General features: G+C 37.3%; 3 protein-coding genes across 5 annotated transcripts in view; 1 reads left to right on the forward strand and 2 right to left on the reverse strand.

The window, feature by feature from the left end:
- Positions 1–1862, reverse strand: part of LOC139980765 (protein MTO1 homolog, mitochondrial-like) — a 47478-nt gene extending 45616 nt beyond the window's left edge. Inside the window, exon 1 of the mRNA XM_071992677.1 lies at positions 1717–1862. The gene's annotated coding sequence lies outside the window, so the exon portion shown is untranslated. The remainder of the gene's footprint in view (positions 1–1716) is intronic.
- On the forward strand, positions 924–10946 carry LOC139980767 (uncharacterized). 3 transcript variants are annotated; one of them, XM_071992682.1, is made up of 2 exons: positions 924–1344; positions 3250–10946. In XM_071992682.1, the coding sequence occupies exon 2, from the start codon at positions 3283–3285 to the stop codon at positions 4672–4674; it is 1392 nt and encodes a 463-aa protein (XP_071848783.1). In that variant the 5' UTR covers positions 924–1344; positions 3250–3282; the 3' UTR covers positions 4675–10946. The 3 variants fall into 3 exon arrangements, with proteins under 3 accessions (XP_071848783.1, XP_071848781.1, XP_071848782.1); XM_071992680.1 differs by lacking the exon at positions 924–1344 and adding an exon at positions 1938–2076; XM_071992681.1 differs by lacking the exon at positions 924–1344 and adding an exon at positions 2012–2149.
- Positions 8333–20943, reverse strand: LOC139980769 (eukaryotic translation initiation factor 4H-like). The gene is made up of 8 exons (XM_071992684.1): positions 20800–20943; positions 18344–18488; positions 17210–17258; positions 16259–16323; positions 14614–14680; positions 12937–13017; positions 12383–12601; positions 8333–11451 (listed from the first exon to the last, which is right to left on the reverse strand). The coding sequence occupies exons 1-8, from the start codon at positions 20838–20840 to the stop codon at positions 11255–11257; spliced, it is 864 nt and encodes a 287-aa protein (XP_071848785.1). The 5' UTR covers positions 20841–20943; the 3' UTR covers positions 8333–11254.
- Positions 20944–22107: the final 1164 nt, after the last annotated feature.

Consider the following 22107-nt stretch of genomic DNA (forward strand, 5'->3'; position numbering starts at 1 on the left):
ATTAAGAAATGGCATGGGCCCAAAGCTGGCTCCAGCCAGAAAAAGATCAAAAAGACCCCTTCCTTCTTGACCCCGGTTGACCCAGCGATCAATTGAAACATTTATTGAAATTTACACCAGTTAAATATATATCTACTTATACACCAAATTTCAGCTTTGGCACTTAACTCCTTCATGGTATGGTGGCAATTTGAATATAAGACATTTTTCGCATATTTTTAACAACTCCGTACACTAAGCTAATATCGAACAGTGTATTTCAAGTTTGAAGCTTGTGTAATTTATTTTTTCCGGTTAGAAAAAAGTGTGTTTTAATTATTGGTTTGAGAAATGGGTTGATGATGCATGTATTCCACTGCATTAAATAATCACTTCAGTTAACCCTCCAATAGGCTGGTCCCTCATAGTGCCTCAAAATCTCCCATAACACATGACACAATTTGGAGCCATACCCCAGTATACTGTTGTAGAGTTTCACTTGAAACATGGATTAAACCACACAAATACAATTTAAATCTGCCAGACTGCAAGTACTTAAAAGAAAAGTCCAGGTCAAAATTTCTTTTTGATGTTTTAAAGAGGAACATAATCCAAGCATTTTGGTGAAATTTGCATTCAATTCCTATGTACCTTTTTTGAGATATTGACAGTTGAAGTTGCCACCTTTGGTACTAAAAGTGAACTTGGCGCAAACAGGTTTGACGTCATTGTTGCACTAGTATGATAAGTGATAACGAAAGTTTTTTCTTTAAAATTTATGTCATATTTTATACTCCACAATTGGATGCATTCAAAATGTGAATGTACCATAGGTATTGGTATATATTTTATAATCTTCACATCCCCTTAAGACAAACTAGTAACCCTATCCAATCCAAGGTCAAATCAATAGACTGAAAAATACAGAAAAAACAAAACATTATTTGTCGGCCGTGGCTATTCTTACGACTAGTCGTAACAAATATTTATAAACTATTCTTACGACATCGGCGAATTCAAGCGCAGTTAAGTAAATAAAGCAACTGCGCATGTAGTAGGGGTAACCCTAACCCTAAATACTAACCTAACCCTAACCTTAACCCTAACCGGAAATTATTGTTACTCCCAGTCGTAAAAATAGTACTCCTAGTCGTAAAAATAGCCATGTTAAAGCAACTGCGCATGCGTATTTATAAATTATTCTTACGACTAGTCGTAAGAAATAGCCACTTTGTTATTTGTCAGTGTGCAACTGTGACATCACACAGGTAATATTGATGTCACAAATGCTTGCAGTTAACTTTTGATGTTTAATACACTGAGTCTGAGGTACATAATTTCTCTTTGCAATCAAAGAAAGAGTTTGTAAGTTTCTTGGTTTAGATGTCACATTGCAAACTTTGAGCATTATTTTAGTTTTTTGTTGCTTTTTGCTGCTACTGTACTGTAATTTGTAAAGTTAATGGGCTAGGTCTCAAAAATTCTACGTTAAATTGAACTGTATTTCCCTTCGATCATGTGGACATATTTTGATCAACATTTCTGAAAATATTGTTCGCTTCATGTTTTTATTAAGTGGGAATTATATGCATATTTCTTCGATCCTTGTTTCTTTTCCTAACCCGTAAAGTTACTGTAAAGAAGGCTACAAGGACCCTAGTCTAACGTCAGTGTAGGGATTCTCCTGTGAGTGACTCGGGACAGATTCAATTGCGATTTGTATTGGTTGCTACTCACTGTTGTGATTCCTAAAACTCAGATTTTATCAGATCCAGAAAACATCTTATGAATTCACTTCCCCTCTGCATAGAGGTAACCACCGGCTATCCTGTGTAGGCCTAGGTCAACTTGACAAATATCTTTACTGGGAGTGTAAGTCGCACATTGGAGCCAACATGATAGTTCTCTACTATTGAAATTGAATTGGTAGTAGTTGTGCGATGCATTGGAGGGTGGATGTCACTAGTATTGCGAAATTCGGAACGCTGTTAAGTTCGGACACCCCTAAGAAATACACTATATGTATAGCAACCTATCAGCCAATTACACGAACTACGACGCTACAGATACTTTCTCTCCAAAATGACCAGTGTGAAAGTAAGTACTTTCATTTTTGTCGATAAAAGGAAGTTTTCCTTCCCAAAAACACACCAAGAGTATTACCAATAAGGTCAGATGCAGTTTTGTTGCCAAATTTCAGCTTTTTCTTCTAATGAATTCTGTCGTCTGCGTCATGGAACAAGGGTCATAGTGCAAATAACATACAAATAGTCGGAGCCTAAGCTGTTTTGACGCCGCCCTCAAAAAATTTTACTTGAGAAATAAAATTTTTAATTTCAGTTAATCAGTTATCAATCGTCCAATGAAACGTTTGGGATATGACCTAGAAAGTCCAAGATATTGCGAGATATATTAATATTAATAAGCTTACCATATATATGTACCCTGTATATAATATTTTATATTGAGTGAAATCACTTAAGTTTATTTTAAGATTAAACGTAAGTGCTGTTGGAATATATACATCACTTTCATCCAGCCCGTCTCGCATATTCCAAAAGTAACTTGTTGTACGTATCAAACAAAAAACTTTTTATTCCCTTCCCTCAAAATCGTAAAGGCCTATAGCCTATTCATTCAGAAACCAACTTGTGTTTAAAAAAATCCTATCATCCTACAGCCCTCTTGTATTCCCTTTTCTATTTATATTATCTTACCTTAGAAAATTATACTCAAAAATGTTTCTGACCTCATACCCAGCACTTCCCACTCTTAAAAACTGTGTTTTCAACCTATACTATACTTACTTACTCTTTGATTTTAACTAAAAACATCCTGCACTTGCACTCCAACTGATTATAAAAGCGAGGACGTTTTGACTCACAGGGACATTTTGACTGCGGGGACATTCTGGTAAAAAGCGGGGACGTGTTGGTCTTAAAAAGCGGGGACGTTTTGTTAAAGGGACGTTTTGACTGGATACCATTCATAATGGGGATATGGCAGAGTTAGAAAAAGGGAAACATGTTTATTGTGGATAGGTCCTGAGCAATCTGTATGCAAAGTCGGGGGGGGGGGGGGGTTGGTCGGGGTCTTGGTACTGTAGTTTGTCATATTGTTTTTTTTATAGACAGGATACAAGATTGTCATTTGATTATGCATGGTCCCAAAAATGTGTTTGCAGCGGACATCAAATTTCAAAGCGTCTAACGTTAACGTTTTCAGTGCAGGATGAAATCCTACCAAGAATCTAATATTTTTTTGTTTCAGGAAAAGAGATACCAACAGTATGAGGAGGAAAACATGCTCAGGGCCTTGCACTTAGTGAGGAAAAAAAGATGGGCAGTGAGGAAGGCTGCCATAATATGCGGTGTGCCAAGGAGCAGTCTGTATGATAAAGTTACAGGGCGAAGTAAAGTTGGCGTACAACACGGTGCTCCAACTTTATTTACAAAGGAAGAGGAGAAGCTTCTAGCTGATCATGTAAAGTATTTTGCAAAAATTGGCTACCCACTCGGCAGAAAAGGGTTTTTACGCCTGGCTACAAACTCTGCTATTTTTGCGGGCAAGAAACATGACGGGGGTCGTTTGATTACTGACGCATGGCTCCAACGGTATTTAAAGCGATGGCCAGAGCTGAAGTTAGCCAAACCACAGAAGCTGGGAATAAAGAGGGCACAGGCTATGTCAAGAGAAACCGTGGACAGCTACTTCAATGAGCTTGAAACAATAATGAACAGATATTCCCTAACAGATAAACCCCACCTGATATTCAACATTGATGAAACTGTGTTTCAGACAGACCTCAGATCTCTGAATACAATTACATCCGAGAGGGGTGCTCTAACAACCGTCCTAGCCACCAGTAACGCCACTGGAAATGCTTTGCCCCCGTTTTTCATATATAAAGAAAAACCTTTAATGGACGAACTCAAAGAAGGTGCATACCCTGGAAGTAAATTCCACATGTCTGAGAGCGGATGGAGCAACGGCGACATTTTTCAGACATACCTCGAAGAGCATTTCCTGAAATTCATCCCGAACCGAGATTCTGATCAGCATGTTCTTTTGCTGTATGATGGATACAACTCAAACATTTCAGTGCCACTCATCGAGATTGCGAAGTCACATAACATAATTCTATTTGTTTTACCTCCCCATACAAGCCATGTGCTTCAACCTCTTGACAAGGGTATTTTCAGCCCTTTGAAATCCCACTACAATTCTGAGTGTGAAAGTTATATGAGAGAAAACCCAGGAGAAAAAATAACGCGATATAACATGACAAAACTTGTTTCGCAGAGTTATGCAAAGGCATTTTCACCATCAAACCTATTCACTGCCTTCAAATCTACAGGAATATTTCCAACAAACCGAAATATTCTCAGTGAAGCGCATTTCAGTATTGCTGAAAACTTGAAGAAAACAACAGCATCCCAAAAGGTACAAAAACCTGCATCAACGAAAAGCAACAAAGAAGTCCCAGGAAACCTACATGTAGCTGGAAATTTGCAAAGTCAGCCACCAGCACCTCAACCTATTCCGAATCAGCTAAAAGCCAAACGTAAATATAAATCTTACCGTCCCGGAGACGTTGCGAATACAGAAGACCGAATTCTTCTAAAAATACGGAAAGTGGTCAATGACAAAGAAAAAAGTACAAAATCTAAAAGGTGTAAAGGAAAGAGTAAGTAAGCCGATGGAAAGAGTAAACTGGATGGAAAACGTAAATTGAGTACAACAAGTGACATCACTACCACCAGCACAGGGACCACTGCAGCAATACATCTTCATAGCCCCACACCTTGGTGTAAACCCTCCAATTACAGAAACAGAAATGATAGATGACTTCACGGAAGAGAAAAATTGTTGTGTTTGTAGGAGATTTTCACCCCCAGAAATGAGAAATATTCTTCGAACTGAAATAAAATTTGTAGACTGGGCACAGTGTTGTGCTTGCCCTCATTGGGTCCATTTACAGTTCTGCACGAACAAAACACAAGCCGATCTAACTCATTCCCAACTTTTTTACTGCCCCATGCATTGTAAGGTTCAAGAAGAATAAGCTTCTTCTTTTTTTTTCTTCAAAATCAAAGACTAATCACTTTGACATCCAAAATTTAACTCATTACCCCTTTAATGACGGAGATCTATGAAGTCTGTTATATAGTCAGTTGGGGGTAGTTGGGGTAAAAAAATAACAACCCCTTTTATAGAAGGGGAATATTTAGCCAAAGTTTCCAATTTATTTTGGGTGATAGTCCTATATGTCTTGTTTATTATTATATAATTACTGGAACCCTATGTCACTTCAAGCGAATTCTGAAATGGCAAAATTTGAAGTTTGTACGACATATCCGAAACTTTCTCCTGCAATACCAGCTTATATGATGTGGAGATTATTCCAGCAGTTACAGCATAGCAGTTAGTGATACTACACTCCCCCATGGTAGAATTACTCCAACTTCATTCATGCTTCATGGGGGGGCCTTGTTTTTTTCCCCAAAAAAAATTATGCGAATGGGGTAAAAAAAAACAAGTACTTTCTGGCTCCAATGTACTCCCTATTATGCCTGAATGGATAAATTTTTCCATAATGATGATTTTAGAGGTTAGGTGAATAGTTTTCATGTCTGTCATGTGTCAAAAATGTTAAATAATTGGGCAGAAGTAACTGAAATTGGCTAAACTCTAATGTTTCTACTATATTACACCATGTTTGTGTAGCATCATATACATACACACTGTACAGTATGAATATGGCTGAGCATGACATATGACACAAGCCATCCATAATTACGAATTAAGACAATTTCACAATTATTTTCCTTTTTCATGTAAAGGTAGTAGCTAATACTTAGATGTAATTATATGCAAACATGATTTTAAGATGCATTCATGAAGAAAATAGCTGTTTTATAGCATTGTTTTTTTTTACCCCGGCATTGTTTTTTTTTTTACCCCGAATTAAGCAAATTTTTTGGGTAAAAAAAAAACAACATTTTTCGCAAAAAACGACACTTTCCATTTGCAAAAAAGTTATTTTTTTTTAGATTCTCTTTAAAAAAATCCCACTCCTCACACTTGAACATTGGAATCGAAACAATACCTCTTCGTCATAAATTTTTAGAGCAAACTTTAGGTAAATTGTTTTTTCTTACCCCACTTGATTACTGAAAGAGCAACTGCGCCACTAATTTCATCACCAGCGCCACACTGTGGGCCGGGTGTCCGAACTTTGCAATACTCGAGCAAAGAAATACCCGTTGCACATGTACTTCAAATCATGTTCTTCAACCTGCAAGCCACAAAATACCAGATCCTGATTTATAACATCAAAAAAGATGTTCTCCTACTGCCTTTTGCCACTTTTCCTGAGCTAGAAGAACATCCAAACGAATTGATTTAGACTCTAATATGAGAATGCCACCTGAAAGCATTGGCTATTCTGCCATTTTACAGGAAAAAAGCAACGTTTCTGTCTAAAAGTACACCTAACAGGAAAGGTGTAACAATTTTCAAATTTATGTATTTTCCAGAAAACGGGGTAAAGTGGGATGATGTATCCAGCTTAGTATTCCTTCATATAGGGTGAATTTTCTTGAAAGAATTCAGTTTGACAAAGAAGTGTAATAAAGTGGAGAAATCCGGTAGCTCAGAGACATCATTCTTTACTTTGCAAATTTTGATAGGGAAAACAGACAGCCATTTGAAGAAGATGGGTTGTGTACCATGTGGGTATTTGGCAGCTGAGAAAATAAAAACCAGCATTAAAGGAATAGTTCAGGTGTCACAAATGTTTAACTTATATGAAAGAGGACAATAAAAGAAACCCAATAGTGAAGAAATTATTCAAATATCTTTTTCCGTTTAGGAGATATTCAAGTTTAAAGTTCTATCTGATTGTGTAGAAACTGCTGAAATCAGACTGGCTGTGACGTCATATCCTCACATTCCTGAAAAGTCTGTTATTTTATTAAAATATTTTGTAAGATTTTATGACTTACAACCAAAATATACGTCAGGAGATCTCTTATGTGTCAAGGGAAGTATTTGAGATTTAACACCTGAAGAATGTTTGATTATATTCTTTTAGATTTGTGAAAAAAAATGTAATTATTTTTTAATGAAATATATTGACACATGTTAAGGAAGTGTGGATGTGACATCACACCCTCACAGTTAGTCTTTGTACAACAGTCATTTGCAAAGAAATTTTGAAATCTTCAAAATGTGATATCTCCTTAATGGAGAATGCTATTTTGGTAGTTTCTTCACTATTCTGTTTGTCTTTTTAAGCTCTTTCATACAATATAGACATGTCAGACACCTGAACCAATCCTTTAAGTAGTCAAATTTGCCACATACTTGGATAGAGCTATTCCACTACTCTAAATTTTGCTCCCGATTAAAGTTGTGTGTAAAAGTAAGTTGGCCTGACGTTTTCTGTGTGTTTTTGTCCCCTCAGTTACTGTAACTTGTCATTTAGCCTCTGAAGAAGATCCTGCTAGGATCGAAATGTCAGGCCAACTTACTTTTACACATTCTATTACACAGGCTCTCTAGTGGATAAGCAGTTTGCTAACAGTTTTATTTTATTCTGATTAAAGTTATCACAATTAGGCTGGTTTGATAAACTATCACATTGAAAACTGTCCCAATAAACAGACATGCAAAAAGTGTAGCTTTGTTATTACAAGACATTTTAACTCCACAATTTCCAGTCATTACTAGACAAAACTTAAACCCTTTAACAGTAATGTTAAAGCATCCTCTTTGCAGTATGTTAATTCAGGTTTTAGGTCCTTGAGAGATATGAGATTGATGTATAACCAGGCTTCAATCAGTGGATGGGTTACATCTCTTCGTTGGAAGGGCTATGCCAGTTTGGCTGTAATTGAGTTGCTCTCCAATGATATGGTCAGCTTGGTAGGATAAACCCTGCTAAACTTTGTATACTCCCCTTCCAAAATTTCAAGTGTAACTGCAAGATTTTGGTTCTTCTTCTTCGAGAACTGGTAGTCCTAGGAAAATGCATGAAGCCAGCAGAGCTGACAAAAGCAGAGCTACTACTGTAGTTATAAATAAAGGTGTGTGGCCCTGTTTTAATGTAAGAAGTGCATTCAGAGGCACATTTAGACCTCAAATTAGGTCTAAAATGATGTTTAAATGCAAGTAGATTTAATAACTACTTTTACTTTTTGTGTGAGGCTGAAGAGGCAGGAGTGGGGGTGGGAATGGGTGTATATATACATCAAACACTCACCAATGGATCAAAGCCTGGCTGACACTGTCTTTTTCCACAACAAAAGCAAAACCAAGAATAACAACAAAATACACAAGACACAAATCGTTTTTGTTTTCAAAAAGGTTTGTCTTATCAGACAAAAATTGAACTTATCACTACAATGTTTAATATTACATCAAATTGTAAAAACTTGTGCCATACACACAATGGCATGTGCAGCTGATACTCGTAATAACAATAGCATCTCAAAACGTGATCACTTCCATACATGGAAATACTTCTGCCAAAAAAAGGTACATTATCTCTTCGCCCACTTGCCTTTCCCATGTTATCCTAGTAACACAACGAGATGTGTCTTCAGTTTGGCAAAAAAAGAAGAGGAAGAAGAAAAAAAAGAAAGAAGCAAAATTCAATTTTCATTGACAAATCATTGAGCTTCACCTTGTTTGATGAAAACGAGCTGTAAGAATTTATCCTTGTTTTATACAACACCATAGTGGTCTAAAGGGAATTATGTACAAGTATTATAATGCAAGTAGAATACAGAACCCAATCAACTTACATAATATGTAACTCAAGCAAAGCACAGCCTGTTCAACAGACAGACGGAACAATTCTATGCAGAAGGAACTGAACACGACGGGGCAAACAATTCCTGTTTGAAGGAATTTGAATTATAAACCAGCTATTCAAAGTTTGTTTTCCCTTTTACCTAAAATCTGATAACCACAAGCCCTCACTTCCCAACAGATTCATTTATAAAAATCTTATCTGTTTGTACTGACCGAAATTTTCTCTTCACCACACAAACAGGTAATTAAATTTATTCTTTTTAATGACAATTATAACGACATTCACCCTTATTCTTATATGCAAATTAGTTAGTACCCACATCACTGAAACACAAAAGTCTCATGGGTCAGGGATATTAAGGTTTTTGATATCTCTTAGTACATACTTTCTCAGAGTTAGTGTCTAACAGATGCTGTGACAAACACCCAAGAAATTGACTACGTATTTACTTTCTCATTGGTCCTGGCAAGCACTAAGCAACGAAAGTTTATAATACTGGGTCTCTTAACTTCATGAGTTTTCCTCCCTTGAGATGAAGCAAATCGAGTACTCTACTCCACGGGTCAGTTAAAATTGCGTGTCATAATGGTACCTGTCATTATTCCTGTTCTTCCAAGCAGTGGTGTAGGAAGGTACTTTTGAGTGGGGGGGGCTGAAGACTGATGACCGGCCTGGGGGTGGGGTCTAAGGGGAGGGGGTGTCCCCCTCCCCTTTGGAATTTTTTGCATTTCCAGGTAGCCTCAGATGCAATTTGGTGCAATATAGCACACTTCAACACCCACTCCATTTTCACCAGGCCTTAGATGCAATTTAGTGCTCCAAATGAGATTTTTTTTCTCATTTGGAAATGAAAAAGGGGTTTTCTGACTTGCGAAGCGGGGGGGCGGAATGATACTTCCGCCCCTCCACATTTTTCACTGGGGGGCTGGCGCCCCCCCAGCCCCCCCGGTTCCTACGCCCTTGCTTCCAAGGCATAATATGTTATGAAGTGAACACTAATAGTTCAAAGTGGGTATGAAATGTTTTCCAGTCAAAGTGTTCTTTATTATTTTCCATTTGGAATATCTACACCATTCTACTTTTCAGCTTACTGACGGCACTATGAATTTATCTGCGGCAATATAAATTTATTTGCAGCACGATAAATTTATTTGCGAACGTTATTGGGTCATCTGCAACTCGGCAAGAGTGAGAACCAGGTGTGGCTCTTCACCACAGGATAGAATACTGCAACGACCAAATATGTGATCTAGAGAATAGCTAGAAACCTAATAGCTAAAACGAAAGCATGAAGCAAATTGTCACAAAAAAGCAATAGTAATACTTGCTACGAAAATGTGATGTGATTGCCAGATGAACAAGCAACACCAAAAGGGAGGTAACATGTTTTGCTAAGATAGGAATACAACCAAATCAAAGAGGAATAAATACATTCTCTTGAGTGACATGCTTGTAAAATAAATTTTAAAGAAATGGTCCATTGTAACACACCATGACTACTAGCAGCAAATTGGAGGTGACGCAGGGTGCAGTTCCTGTTCTCGAAGGGCTCACATTCATTGATTATGACCAAAACAGGAAATTGTGATGGTACTTTTTGAAGTGAACATTTTCTACTATGACTCAATCTTTACTATAAAAGTCACTGACTGAAAAAGTTGTGCATGTGGATGTTATGCGAACAGAAAAAACCCTTTTGCGAACTGCTTTCAGCTACTCTTCAGCCAGACTGGTGTTAAAGCATGTCACACATTCTTATTTACGACACAGGATTCATTCTTCATAACAAAGGGTTCTTTTGTCTTTCTGTACATACAAAGACAGGTACAAAGTCTTCCATATATACATATCAAGCTAGCAATGGCGTCCTTCTGCTCATACGTTTCCCAGGGCAAATACATATACCTTATTCATACCGAGTATTAAAGAGTACAAAGTTGTCTACAATTGATGTCAAATACCAACTTTGACATCTTTTTGAAATGCTGGAGAGTGGTTGTGGGGGTGGGTTGGGGGGCAGAGGGGTGGGCAAAAATCTGACCAATATCACTATACAAAAGCATTTCCTGTTGGCTAAAAAATTCAGGGTTACATTGAGAGTACAAGATAAAGACCTTACACATTTTCCACATTGCTTCTAAATTTCCTTCATGCTCCTTCATTAAATATCCCTATACACACTCACCTACTTTTCGAGCAGTTCATTCCCAAACTTCTCATTCCCAGCGATACGGAAAAAAAAGAAAAAAGGCTGCAGTATTCCTGTCAAACATTATTCACTCACTCCCTCTCTCTCTACCTTTTCTCTGTCTCCAATTACTTGTACTAAGGGACCCACATCAAAAAGCTTTGGATCCATGCATTTTTAGAAATTCAATGATTTTTGTCCTCTCTCTTTATTACCATATTCAATGAAGCCAAACAAATTTGTGCCATTTTGATAAAGACAAGACCCTACGTGGCTTCATTCCCTTTCTCAGTGGGTGCTTCCCTCTTCTCCTCTGCTGCCTCTTTCTCCTCATCTGCCGTGGACTCTCTCGGTTTACCCGTCCCGAATATCGAGCTTCTGGACGCTGCCTCGGCCGTCTGATTGATGGGCTGACCCACACTGCGGGGCTTAAGTTTCAGCTTGGGGCGTCTTGTTAGATCCTCTGAGAAAAAAATGGGGAAAGTATCTGTTAATGATAAGACCGTACCTGCTTAAGAAAAATGCCATGTGTAGGTGAAGTACAGAAAAGTTGGAGGGCCTAACGTGTCAAACATGCTAGGACTGAAACGTCTAAGGTGTGAACAAATCAGAGTAATTTGATATAAATTGATAATAAATGTGATACTCAGTTTAATATCTAACCTGGTGAAGAGTTTAACTTAGTATGTGAGTTGGTCACAAGAGTTCAGAGACACAACATTAGACGACGATATAATGTCTAACATATATGTGGACTCAAAATTTTTAAACTATGTTCTTGTCTTTACTTCATTAAGATACACCAAAACTCTCAGAAAACTCATGGGGGAGTATAAGTACACGATATGGAAGTATAATTTGCTCTTCATCGGTTATTCAGTCGGTCAGTCAAAATGCTATGCAAAATAAGCATATTGATATACCATAAGTGCCAAGATGTGCAGCAGTTTTCCTAACACAACCCACAATTAGTATTCTGGATAGGAGATGAACTTGAGAGCCTTTGGAAACTTTGAAACACAAGATTGGACCATTTACTTGGTCTCTGTCAGCTAGTACTGATTATTACAATCAACTCATATAAACCCAAACACCAATCAGGATGTAGAATAATACATCAAGACTATATAACTAAAATTCAAACCAATTAGGACTCCTATGTGAAATTAGCACTGTCATAATTATTTATAGATATCATGGTCTGTTAAGACTTCGGAGGTGATGGACAATGACTTCCTTGAGGGGTTGTGCGAATCCCAGAATATTTCAACCTTTTTGTTTCAAAGCCTGGAAGAACATCTACTTTGGCATACACTTATTTTTCCCCTAACTGCAACTAAACATAGAGCAATATAGCATATTGGTTTTGGGTTTAGTAGAAAAATAGACCTTACCTGGAGTTGGTTCTTTGAATTCGTCATCGTACCTGCCTCCTCCTCCTCCTCCTCTACTGGATTCAGCACCTCTCATCCTGTCTTGATAACCATAGCCTCCCCTCCCTGGGGGACCTCCTGAGGGACCGCCTGGGGGACCTCCCCTGGATCCACCCCTGTAATCACCCCTATGGTCTCCACCTCTGTATCCACCACGGCCACCACCATCTCTGTAGCCTCCTGTGAATAGAAAACGGAACTTTGTAGACAATCATCGAAAAAAAAAACAGATCTTTGACTATTCTAGTACAGTTTATGGCGCTTCATCCTAGCCACATTGATCTTTCTCTTTTTTAAAAATCTTTTTGAGGGCAATTCCTCAAACAAACAATACAAATGGTTTAGGCACATACTACACTAACAGTCATTTCTTACTGATTATCAGTCACCTGTCAATATACTGTTTCCCCCCCCCCCCTCCCCCCTGGCTGAAGTTATCATTCATCTACATAGCTATACTGGTGCTGTACACATAGATATGCTGTTCTCAAAGTGTCTCCTCGACATAATCTCACCTTGTTCAGCGTAACCCTGAGGAGGTCCACCGCCATAGCGACCGCCTCGTCCTCTATCTGGGCCACCACGACCTCGCCCTCCTATTAGATAAAAAGAAAACCAAAATACAAAAATGAGGTGTGGTTTCGATGATGTAACATGGTCAGTTTTCTTCATGAATCTGACGTAACGTATACAGTGAGGGTGTGCAACATAACTGATCTTCAATACGATGAAAAGCAGTGTGATGTGACAAACAAGAAATTCACAGTGACACAGGCTGCCCTGAAATGACCATTTGACCTCAACAACAGACTTCTTGTTCTTGTACTAAATGTGATAGATACATGAACATACTAAATACGACATATGTCCTTGTTGAATATAATGTGTAAATCATGGTTTCCACTATTTGACCCCTGGTGACCCCAAATGACCTTTTGACCTCCGCCAAAAACAATACGCTTCCTGTATTAAATGTGGTACTTCTAAACACCACATATGAAATTGGTCCGACCTTCCCTTCTTGAGATATCGTGTTTACAAGCTGAGCATCACAAACGCACTCATACACACACTCACACACATACGATTATCATCGGAACAAAAAAATAGGAACTTTAAACTACAATTTGGAAGTTTAGTGAACATCAGCTTTTGGGGTGATGACTGCTTTATCATTTGACCTATTTGGGGGTATTAAGTTTAATTCAACTGGTCGTCTGTCGGAAGGACCTCCAAAGCTGATTTCAGTCCCCCCAGATCAGATATTTGGTTGTCTCAGATGACTGGACGACCTTTAATATTTGTCCTGATATAGTTCATTCTGACATTCTTATCATTAAGGGTCACATCATACTCAAAACTTGCACGAGAAATTGACTTTTATTTTGAGCCTTAAAATTGTTGAATGGAGCTTTTCATTAGCACAGAAAAAGCCTAACTGCTGTATCACTGCTAAAGAAAAACCCCACTGTCCCCTTGTACCCTTCAATTACTACATTCTCTGTAGCTAGAGTTATTACAGTAAACTTCATATGGCAAAGGCAGCAATGGAATATATATTGCCTTTTTACATTCCCTGTTTTGTATTCATTAGCTGTGGTATAACCTCATTTTGTGATATTAGACAGTTAACACAGTTGACAAATGACTACATGCAGACAGTCTTTTGCTATCCAAGCTTGCAGTGTCATGCTAAGACCTTTGCATTCAAAGTGGCAAGGTAGTTGTCACTGTTCACTGTATTTTGTTTTTTTGGAGCCTTCAAGAAATACTTCTTTCAGTTTCACGTTATCCTTCCTTTAAAAAGGAGTTGGACTTGTTTCAAACATTGCATCACTCGCCACACACCTACAGATGAATACAAAATCAGCTGAACGTTTGTTGCAGGAATGACAAAAAAAAAAGATGAGAATATTTGCTCGTGTTTTTAAATAAACTTACACTCGTAGCAACCAAGACTGCCGACATTATCGAGATGATTGCAACTTGGTCTACATTGTATTAGTAATACCAATTTGGACGGTTATTTATGATCAGTCACTGATCATAGACTATATAATAAATGATTCAACCTTTACCCCTAAAGTTTGAAATTATGAACAGAATTTAAACGAAAACACAGGAATGAATCTGGGGTGAGGAAAAGTTTAATTGTTTCTTTTTAAGAAATGAAAGCCACTGAGACAACTCACTGCCACGGCCGCCGTCCTTTTGTCGGATTTCTGCAACGTCGATTCTTAATCTTCTTGAATCAAACAGCTGGAGCAGAAAGAAAAGGAGACAAAGAAAAACAATAGATCAGCATCGTATCAACAACAACAACAAAAGAGTAAAATTACCCATTTAGATCAAAGAAAAAACTTAAGACCAACTTTAGCTTTGGTACACACTCAGTTTTATTTACATATTATGGTTAAATGTATCATGCTTCACTCAGCATGGACAAACCACAGTTCTCTTGTTTAATTTTAAGATGACTGGGTGAGGGGGGAAGGGGTGGGTAGGATAGGGTACATGGTGGGCTGATGATGGTTAAACAGTACCGATGCTGTTTCAGAAAATAATTTATCCGATACTGCATCATAAAATGCAAAATGGTCGAATTGCTACAAAAGTGCCGTTTTTATGCAAACGTGCTCTAAAAGTGCTAAAAATTTAGCAAAAGGTGGCCATTTTCAAGCCTGGAATAAATACAAAATTAAACACAGAGGTGCAAAATGTGTCTCCCAAGTTACAGCCTTTGGGTGATGTCAGCAGACCTTGAAATTTTGGCTATTTATAGGCTAAATGTGAGTGGATTTCTCTGTTTGCCAGAAAGAATAAAAAGACATTTATGCACTGGCTTTTAAAAAAAAAATTGAGCAAGTACATATTGATGTTGCTTTTATATTTATTCAACAAAAATGCAAGTGGGAATTTGATCTTAGCCAGTAGGATTTTTTTAATACACTGGCATTTTGTAGCAAGCGATTAAAACTGTGGAATTTCAAGGCCTTCTTTTGAGAGTATCTTTACATGACATTCTAAATTTACTTCACATCAACTCTGTGTTTACTTTTCTTACGCATCCTGTCTATATGTGGCTGTACATTCACAGGAAGTCAGGATTATTAATTAATGTACACATTTTGGAAGCTTTGGTTGCAGGTTTTTATTTCCTACCAACATTATTAAAGCGTCAAGACGTGTCTCATCTCACAAATCATTTTCAAATGTATGATTCTATCATTTTTAAATGTATGACTATAGGTAAAACTTTAAATTAGACATTTAAAAGACAGACAATCATTGCTATCAGTCAAGACTTGGACATCTATCACATTTTTTATTTTATTTGGTGCAGAAATGACCCTTTAAAAACATGAGAACTTCATCAACAGAAAGTGGTAGACTACATTACATAGTCTAGCAAACAGACCATTAGGTTACTATCATAGAGGAAACAAAAACCAGTGGCCCCCCCAAAAAAAAAAACACATACAAGACTCTTTGTGCTCTCATAAATTACTTTAGGTTTAGTTATATATATTGTCATGGATATGGGGTTATTGGATGTCATCTATGGAGTTCTAAAGCTTATGAAATACAAAGGAGTGAAAGGACATGTATATGGCTTGAAATATCAAATGTCATAAACCAATGGATGAACATTATTAATTGGTTATTGAATGAGGAGCTGTCATCATCCAGACATTTAGTATATATATGTATTATTTTCTTTTTCTATAACAAAAAATCAAATATCAAAACTATAAAGTTGGCCAATTTTAAAGCCCTTCTTAAAGTATGAATGCAAAAAACATCAAAAACATGGAATGAGAGGCACACGGTACTCACAGCCCCATCAAGGTCCAGAGCTTGAACGAGCGAATCCCTGTCACCAAATTCCACATAACAGAACCCTACGGATGAGAAAATAAATCAGAACTTAACATTGCGATGTTTGCAGAGAGAAACAGGACAACAACAAAAAACGGTGGACGGGGGAGGGGGGGGGGTCGGGGGGAGGCGGGGTAAAATGATTTTCCACTTTTCGTGTCTTTGGTAACTTTATGCTAACTATTATGGTACCCGCAATATTAATGGCATTAATGTTCTTTTAAAGGATAGCGATGATGACGGTCTTGCTGATTTTCCTCCGCTGTTTAGTTCTTTCCTTTAGCAATGTGATTTCATCGATGGTTTGACAAGACTTCACCAGAAATAGAGAGAACTATATTGCAAAGGTCGGCAGTTTATGACTGCACTAAGCAAGGCAAAATTTCCGACTTCTCACATCCGTTGAAGTCTACTGTACATCTCCGCTAAATGGGTGACATAATCCACAAAAGTGCCTCAAAATACGAAACGGGCAATTTTGGCCATTTTCATTACGGCTTTGTAGATTATAATTGCGATTACAGAAGTGGTTACAATTTGATTAACAAAACACAGCTGCTGCAGTGTCTATCAGTGCAGCTACATACAGAGTACACAAATTTGGGGGCATGCGAAATTACCATATTCTACCATACTGTTTGAGTGTTTGAAGCTAGATTCACAAACAGTGGACTCCAGTAGCTTGCTGAAGTTAGTTTCATCATTTCAGACTGGAAGATATGGTCCGAACTTCCAAAGTTCCACTTGGCTGTTTGTTTATAAATTCTTTTTTGCATATGTCTTTGTTTACTTTCATTAGGATCTTCATTCCTTCTACAAGTTTTCCTAACATTTTACATTCATGAAAGTTTTTATTGATAGTTTTTTATAGGTTCCCTCTCCTTCAAAATATGAAGAGGCGGTACTTACCTTTAAATCGGTCATTGTCTCTGTCTCTAACCAGTCTAATGCTTTTTATCTATGCAAAAAAAGGGATGAAAAATGAATATGGTGTATAGATAGCTTTAAGATTGCTATGAGAATAATGCCTCATACACTGTAGAATTTATATACAGCTTAGGCCAACCACAAAAATGTATTGAGTTACAGTAAAAATGGCATCCATACTTCTGCAGGAATTAAACTAAGAATACTGCAAAGATCTCTAGAACTTAAAATGATTAAGAGGAAAGGTTTACCTCACAGTAAACTCATTTAGGCCACAAATTCTATCACATTTCCTGTCAGTACTTTGTAGGGGAAAAAACCTAATTTGCAGGCTAGGCCTATTGGTAGGTTTCACTTCCTTGTGTGAAGGAAGCATATAGGACACAAGTGTATCAAATCTACTACATAGTATTCATAAAGGCACCTACAGCACAACACATGTATAAGATTCACAATAACTGAACTGTACTTGTTACATGTAAGCTTGTTTTACAAGGCTTCATATGTTGGCCACTGGTGATGGCACATGACCTTTCACCTTCCCCAGTGACAAAAAAAGTTGAGAACTTACTAAGCAGCATCTACATAATTACAGTAACTGAATGTTCATGCCATCCAATCATGGTATAGTTATCATATTTGTAGGCCATGGAGTATTAAACCAGTTCTACAGACACCACACACACATGTCATCACTATCATATGCAAATTGCTTTTGCCTTTAGGCAAGGAATCAAAAAGGCGCCTCTGTGCGGAAATCTTTAGATGTAAAAACGAATCAGTACTTATCCATTAAGGAAAAATGTATTTGGTGAAACAGTAAAAAGTATGCCATCTTTGATGCTGAATTTTGATAAAATCCGATCTTTCTGTTTTAGTAAACTTGTTAGATTGGGTTAATTTTGGAAATGAAACACAAAAGACCTCATTTCAAATCATAAAACAATCAATGATAAGAGTTTTCTTTTTATATCAATGATATTTTTAAACTCCATTTTCTCCCAGAATATGTTACTGAACAACTTAATAAGCGAAAAGAAATAAGCGAAAAGAAGGGGGGAAAAAAGGGGTATTTGAATATAATTAAAAATAGAACAAAGATCCAAATGTCCTTACAGGTAAACCTTCAAAAATGTGATCTAAATCTCCCTGGACACAGTCATCAGGCAGATTACCAACATAAGCTGTGAATGGTTCTTCTGTGGGTATCGGTTTCACTGGCCTACCAGATCCGCCATATCCATGTCCTGAGTCTTGTCCGCTAGAAGAAAGAATTCATTCTGACCGTTAAATTACAGACAAAAATGTCCACATGTTACAATCTCACTCAGCAAGAGATCTATTACTCCGACATTTAAAAGAGTTTCAATCTTTAAAACAAAAAATTGTTTCATACACTGAAGCACCACAGTATTTATGATTCAAACTGATTTCGTTTTACTCCTTTATTTCTTCTTCTTTTTTTTCACTTCTGAACCAACCCTATCACTACCGTTGTTTACTTTTGTCATGTTAATCTGTCATGCTTTTACAATCTATTTTATAACAAGTATCCGTAAATATTTGTTGCAGAAATAAATAAACATTCAATAAAATGAAAAGAAAGTTATTTGGTTGGTGTAGTTTCTATGGAGTTTTGGCATATCAAAACATAGCCAGGACACCATGGCACCACAGCTTTAGTGCACAGCAATGGGAGAACAGGTTGGATAGGCCTAAGTTTGTGCAACTATGATATTGTGATGCCCTACATGTGCCATACAGAAGCTTTCTTGTAAGACACTTTAGGCTCGCCAAATTGCTGAATTATTGAAATATTATGCAAATATACCTCAACAAATGTTTTAAAGAACCCTTCAACCCTAATGGTACCATTAAGCTGATGTAATACCCATAGTATAGTTGTGTTGTAATAAACCGTTATCTGGGGGTGGGGGTAGAGAGAACGAACAAATATAAGCAATTAGGTTACTGGGAAATGTATCCTCATTTCAGTGGATATGCCAGGGTCACACTAATTAGCGTCAACTCACGACAACTCACGACAACTCAAGACAACTCAAGACAACAGGTTTAAAATACCATCAAATACCATCAAATACAATTGATGTTATCAGAGTATATCTGGAAACACGTTTAAAAGTGACTGGAACCAGCGTGCATACAGATCTTTCACGGGAAAAAATGTTTTTGTCGTAAAAATCGCCAACTTTTTTCTAACGTTGAATTGGACGACGTGATGCCATTGCGCTTGCGCAATGACATTGGACCGAACCATTACACTACAGGTAAGTGTAATTTTTCAATAACATATGTAAATTACAATGGAAAAACAATAAGTATTCATTATTTTAAAAACATTCAATGATTTGACGGAGAGAATAATAAAACCGGGCAAGATGATAGTAAGCAAGACTCTGTAAAATTAATAATAACATATGTAAATTAAAATGGAAAAATAATAAGAAGTATTCATTATTTTAAAACATTAAATAATTTGATTTGGAGTTCATTCACCATACTTTGGTGCTTTATTACTACGACAACCCACCTTACCGACACTGTACACAAGGTACTTTCCAAACCTAGCACAAACCCACCCATATTATAATGGTTCGGTCCGATGGCATTGCGCAATCGCAATAGCATCACGTCGTCTAATTCAACGTTAGGAAAAAGTTGGCGATTTTTACGACAAAAACATTTTTTCCCGTGAAAGATCTGTATGCACGCTGGTTCCAGTCACTTTTAAACGTGTTTCCAGATATACTCTGATAACATCAATTGTATTTGATGTTATTTTAAACCTGTTGTCTTGAGTTGTCTTGAGTTGTCGTGAGTTGTCGTGAGTTGACGCTAATTAGTGTGACCGATATGCCAGGCCTTTCTAAAACGACGTTCAGGTACAGGTTGTAAAAGTTAGGATGAGAAATTAATTTGACAAGGATTAAATTGCCAATCCAAACCTCTCAAATGCACTATTAATCACCCCCCCCCCCCACATACTACTGTATATATGGGAATGTACAGTAAATGTAAAACAAGATCGGCCTAGCCTAATTCTCAATTGACAAAGACAGTCATATCACTAGTCTTAAATCATAGTGCTGGTAATCTAGGTGTATTTATCCTTGCAGGAATGCCTATTTCTATGGGATTTGCAGACGGGTTGTACAGACTCATATGACAACATCTTTTCTGTAATTCTTAGAGTATGTTACTTGTTAACTTGTTTACTAGTACTACAATTTCCCAATGACACGGCCCTAGCCTATCCACTAACCACTCACAGTAACACTAACACATACCATCGGCATCAGCATGATTTACATAGCCTAAGTTCGCCTACAATACAGACACGCATGTTGGGTTACTGTTCCCTGTTATAAATACCACAAGTACTATTAGTACATGTATGTAGCTGGGGAAACACCAATGTCCATTAGGCTTGTGTGCAAGGAAACCTGATAACAGTATGGTGAACAGTTCGCTGAGACATGTCCTTAGGATGGATACCTAAATTTTACGTACGATGAACCACATTATAATCACCGACTTCTTATATCACTTACCTGCCATAACTTGATCCATAACCTTGTGAATATCCTGACATTTTCCGAATTTTTACAGGCCTCGTTTATAATCAAGGGACCTGTACATACGAGTGAGGCCAGAAGGAAATTTAACGAAGAGTTCTTTTTGAATTAGAACTAACAAATCATCTTATTTTTGCAAAAATAGAATACAAAATATCATTAAAAAAGCTATTTTAAAAATATATAGAGCTTTATAGTTTTTTATGTTATTTAAGGAGCTAAAACTAAAATATGTACAAATTAATGGAATATTATTTCGTTTGTCGATCTTGCCCTTATGTACGGACGAAAAAGATCAGTATCTGAGTAGCGGTAAAACGTTAGACTACTATGATCTATTATATGGTTTGGAGTTTTTTTTTTATCCCGAATTATCTTTGAATCGAAATTAAATACTTCATAGATATCTTTAGATCATTGAAATTTATCTCGTAGTTGAAGTAAACATATCCGTGATTCGAGGTAAATTATCTTGTTAGTTTGTTTGAAGATATTAATATATCACACAAGGTTTTGAATAGCCCAAGAGAATCTGGTGCATATTATAGTGAGAGTTCGGGAGACTACAGGTGTGTAACGCACTTTTATCACCACACTATAGGATGCCTTCCCTGATTAGTTCGCGATATTCTGGAACCGGAAAATACGTTTTCTACTCAAAAAGTTGGATCGAGAAACACAACACGTTGCCGATGATCCTCGGTTTGGAACTTATCAGGGTTAAATGTACCATCATACCAAGGGGCCACTATGACGGGAGGGGGGGGGCGCAGAGTGGTTCAGTGTAGCACCTCCAGAGCGACGGTCGTCGGGAAAATTTTCCTTCGTTTATGGAATTCATAATATTTTCGAGAAATTTATGTCGGGAATTTTTTAATTCGCGCCAGCTAGGGCGGGCATGGGCGTCACTGGGTGTTGGGTATAATATATACCTTTAAACCTTGAAATTATGCCCCGTGGGACCAAAGTGACGGCTGTTGGGAAAATGTTGCCGTTTTAAAAGAAACCATGACTTTTTTGGGGGGAGGGAGGGTGACGAGTTTTTATTCATTGGGAGGGGGTCACGTTTTCGGAGGGAGGAGGGGAACGGTTATTGTGAACTTCCAGAGTCTCTTTAAGACTATATTTAACTAAAAATGAACATGACCAAGTTATTCTGCATGGTTATTTGAGACAAACACGAAAGATCGGTTTTTATATAGCTATAAGAATTAGACAGAGCTTAGCGTAGGCTTCCGAAACAGACTCGAAATCTAGATGTTTCATCTCAAAAATTCCACTTCC

This window comes from Apostichopus japonicus, chromosome 15, assembly GCF_037975245.1.
Source record: "Apostichopus japonicus isolate 1M-3 chromosome 15, ASM3797524v1, whole genome shotgun sequence".
Lineage (NCBI taxonomy): Eukaryota > Metazoa > Echinodermata > Holothuroidea > Aspidochirotida > Stichopodidae > Apostichopus > Apostichopus japonicus.

Excerpts from the sequence above, each read along its gene's own strand:
- LOC139980769 (XM_071992684.1), bottom strand. The coding sequence starts at position 20,840 with ATGTCAGGATATTCACAAGGTTATGGATCAAGTTATGGCAG. Across the intron at positions 17,259-18,343 it reads ACATTTTTGAAGGTTTACCT|ATAAAAAGCATTAGACTGGT; the intron begins GTAAGGACATTT and ends TTTTTTGCATAG. Across the intron at positions 12,602-12,936 it reads TCAGGGTTACGCTGAACAAG|GAGGCTACAGAGATGGTGGT; the intron begins GTGAGATTATGT and ends TTCTATTCACAG.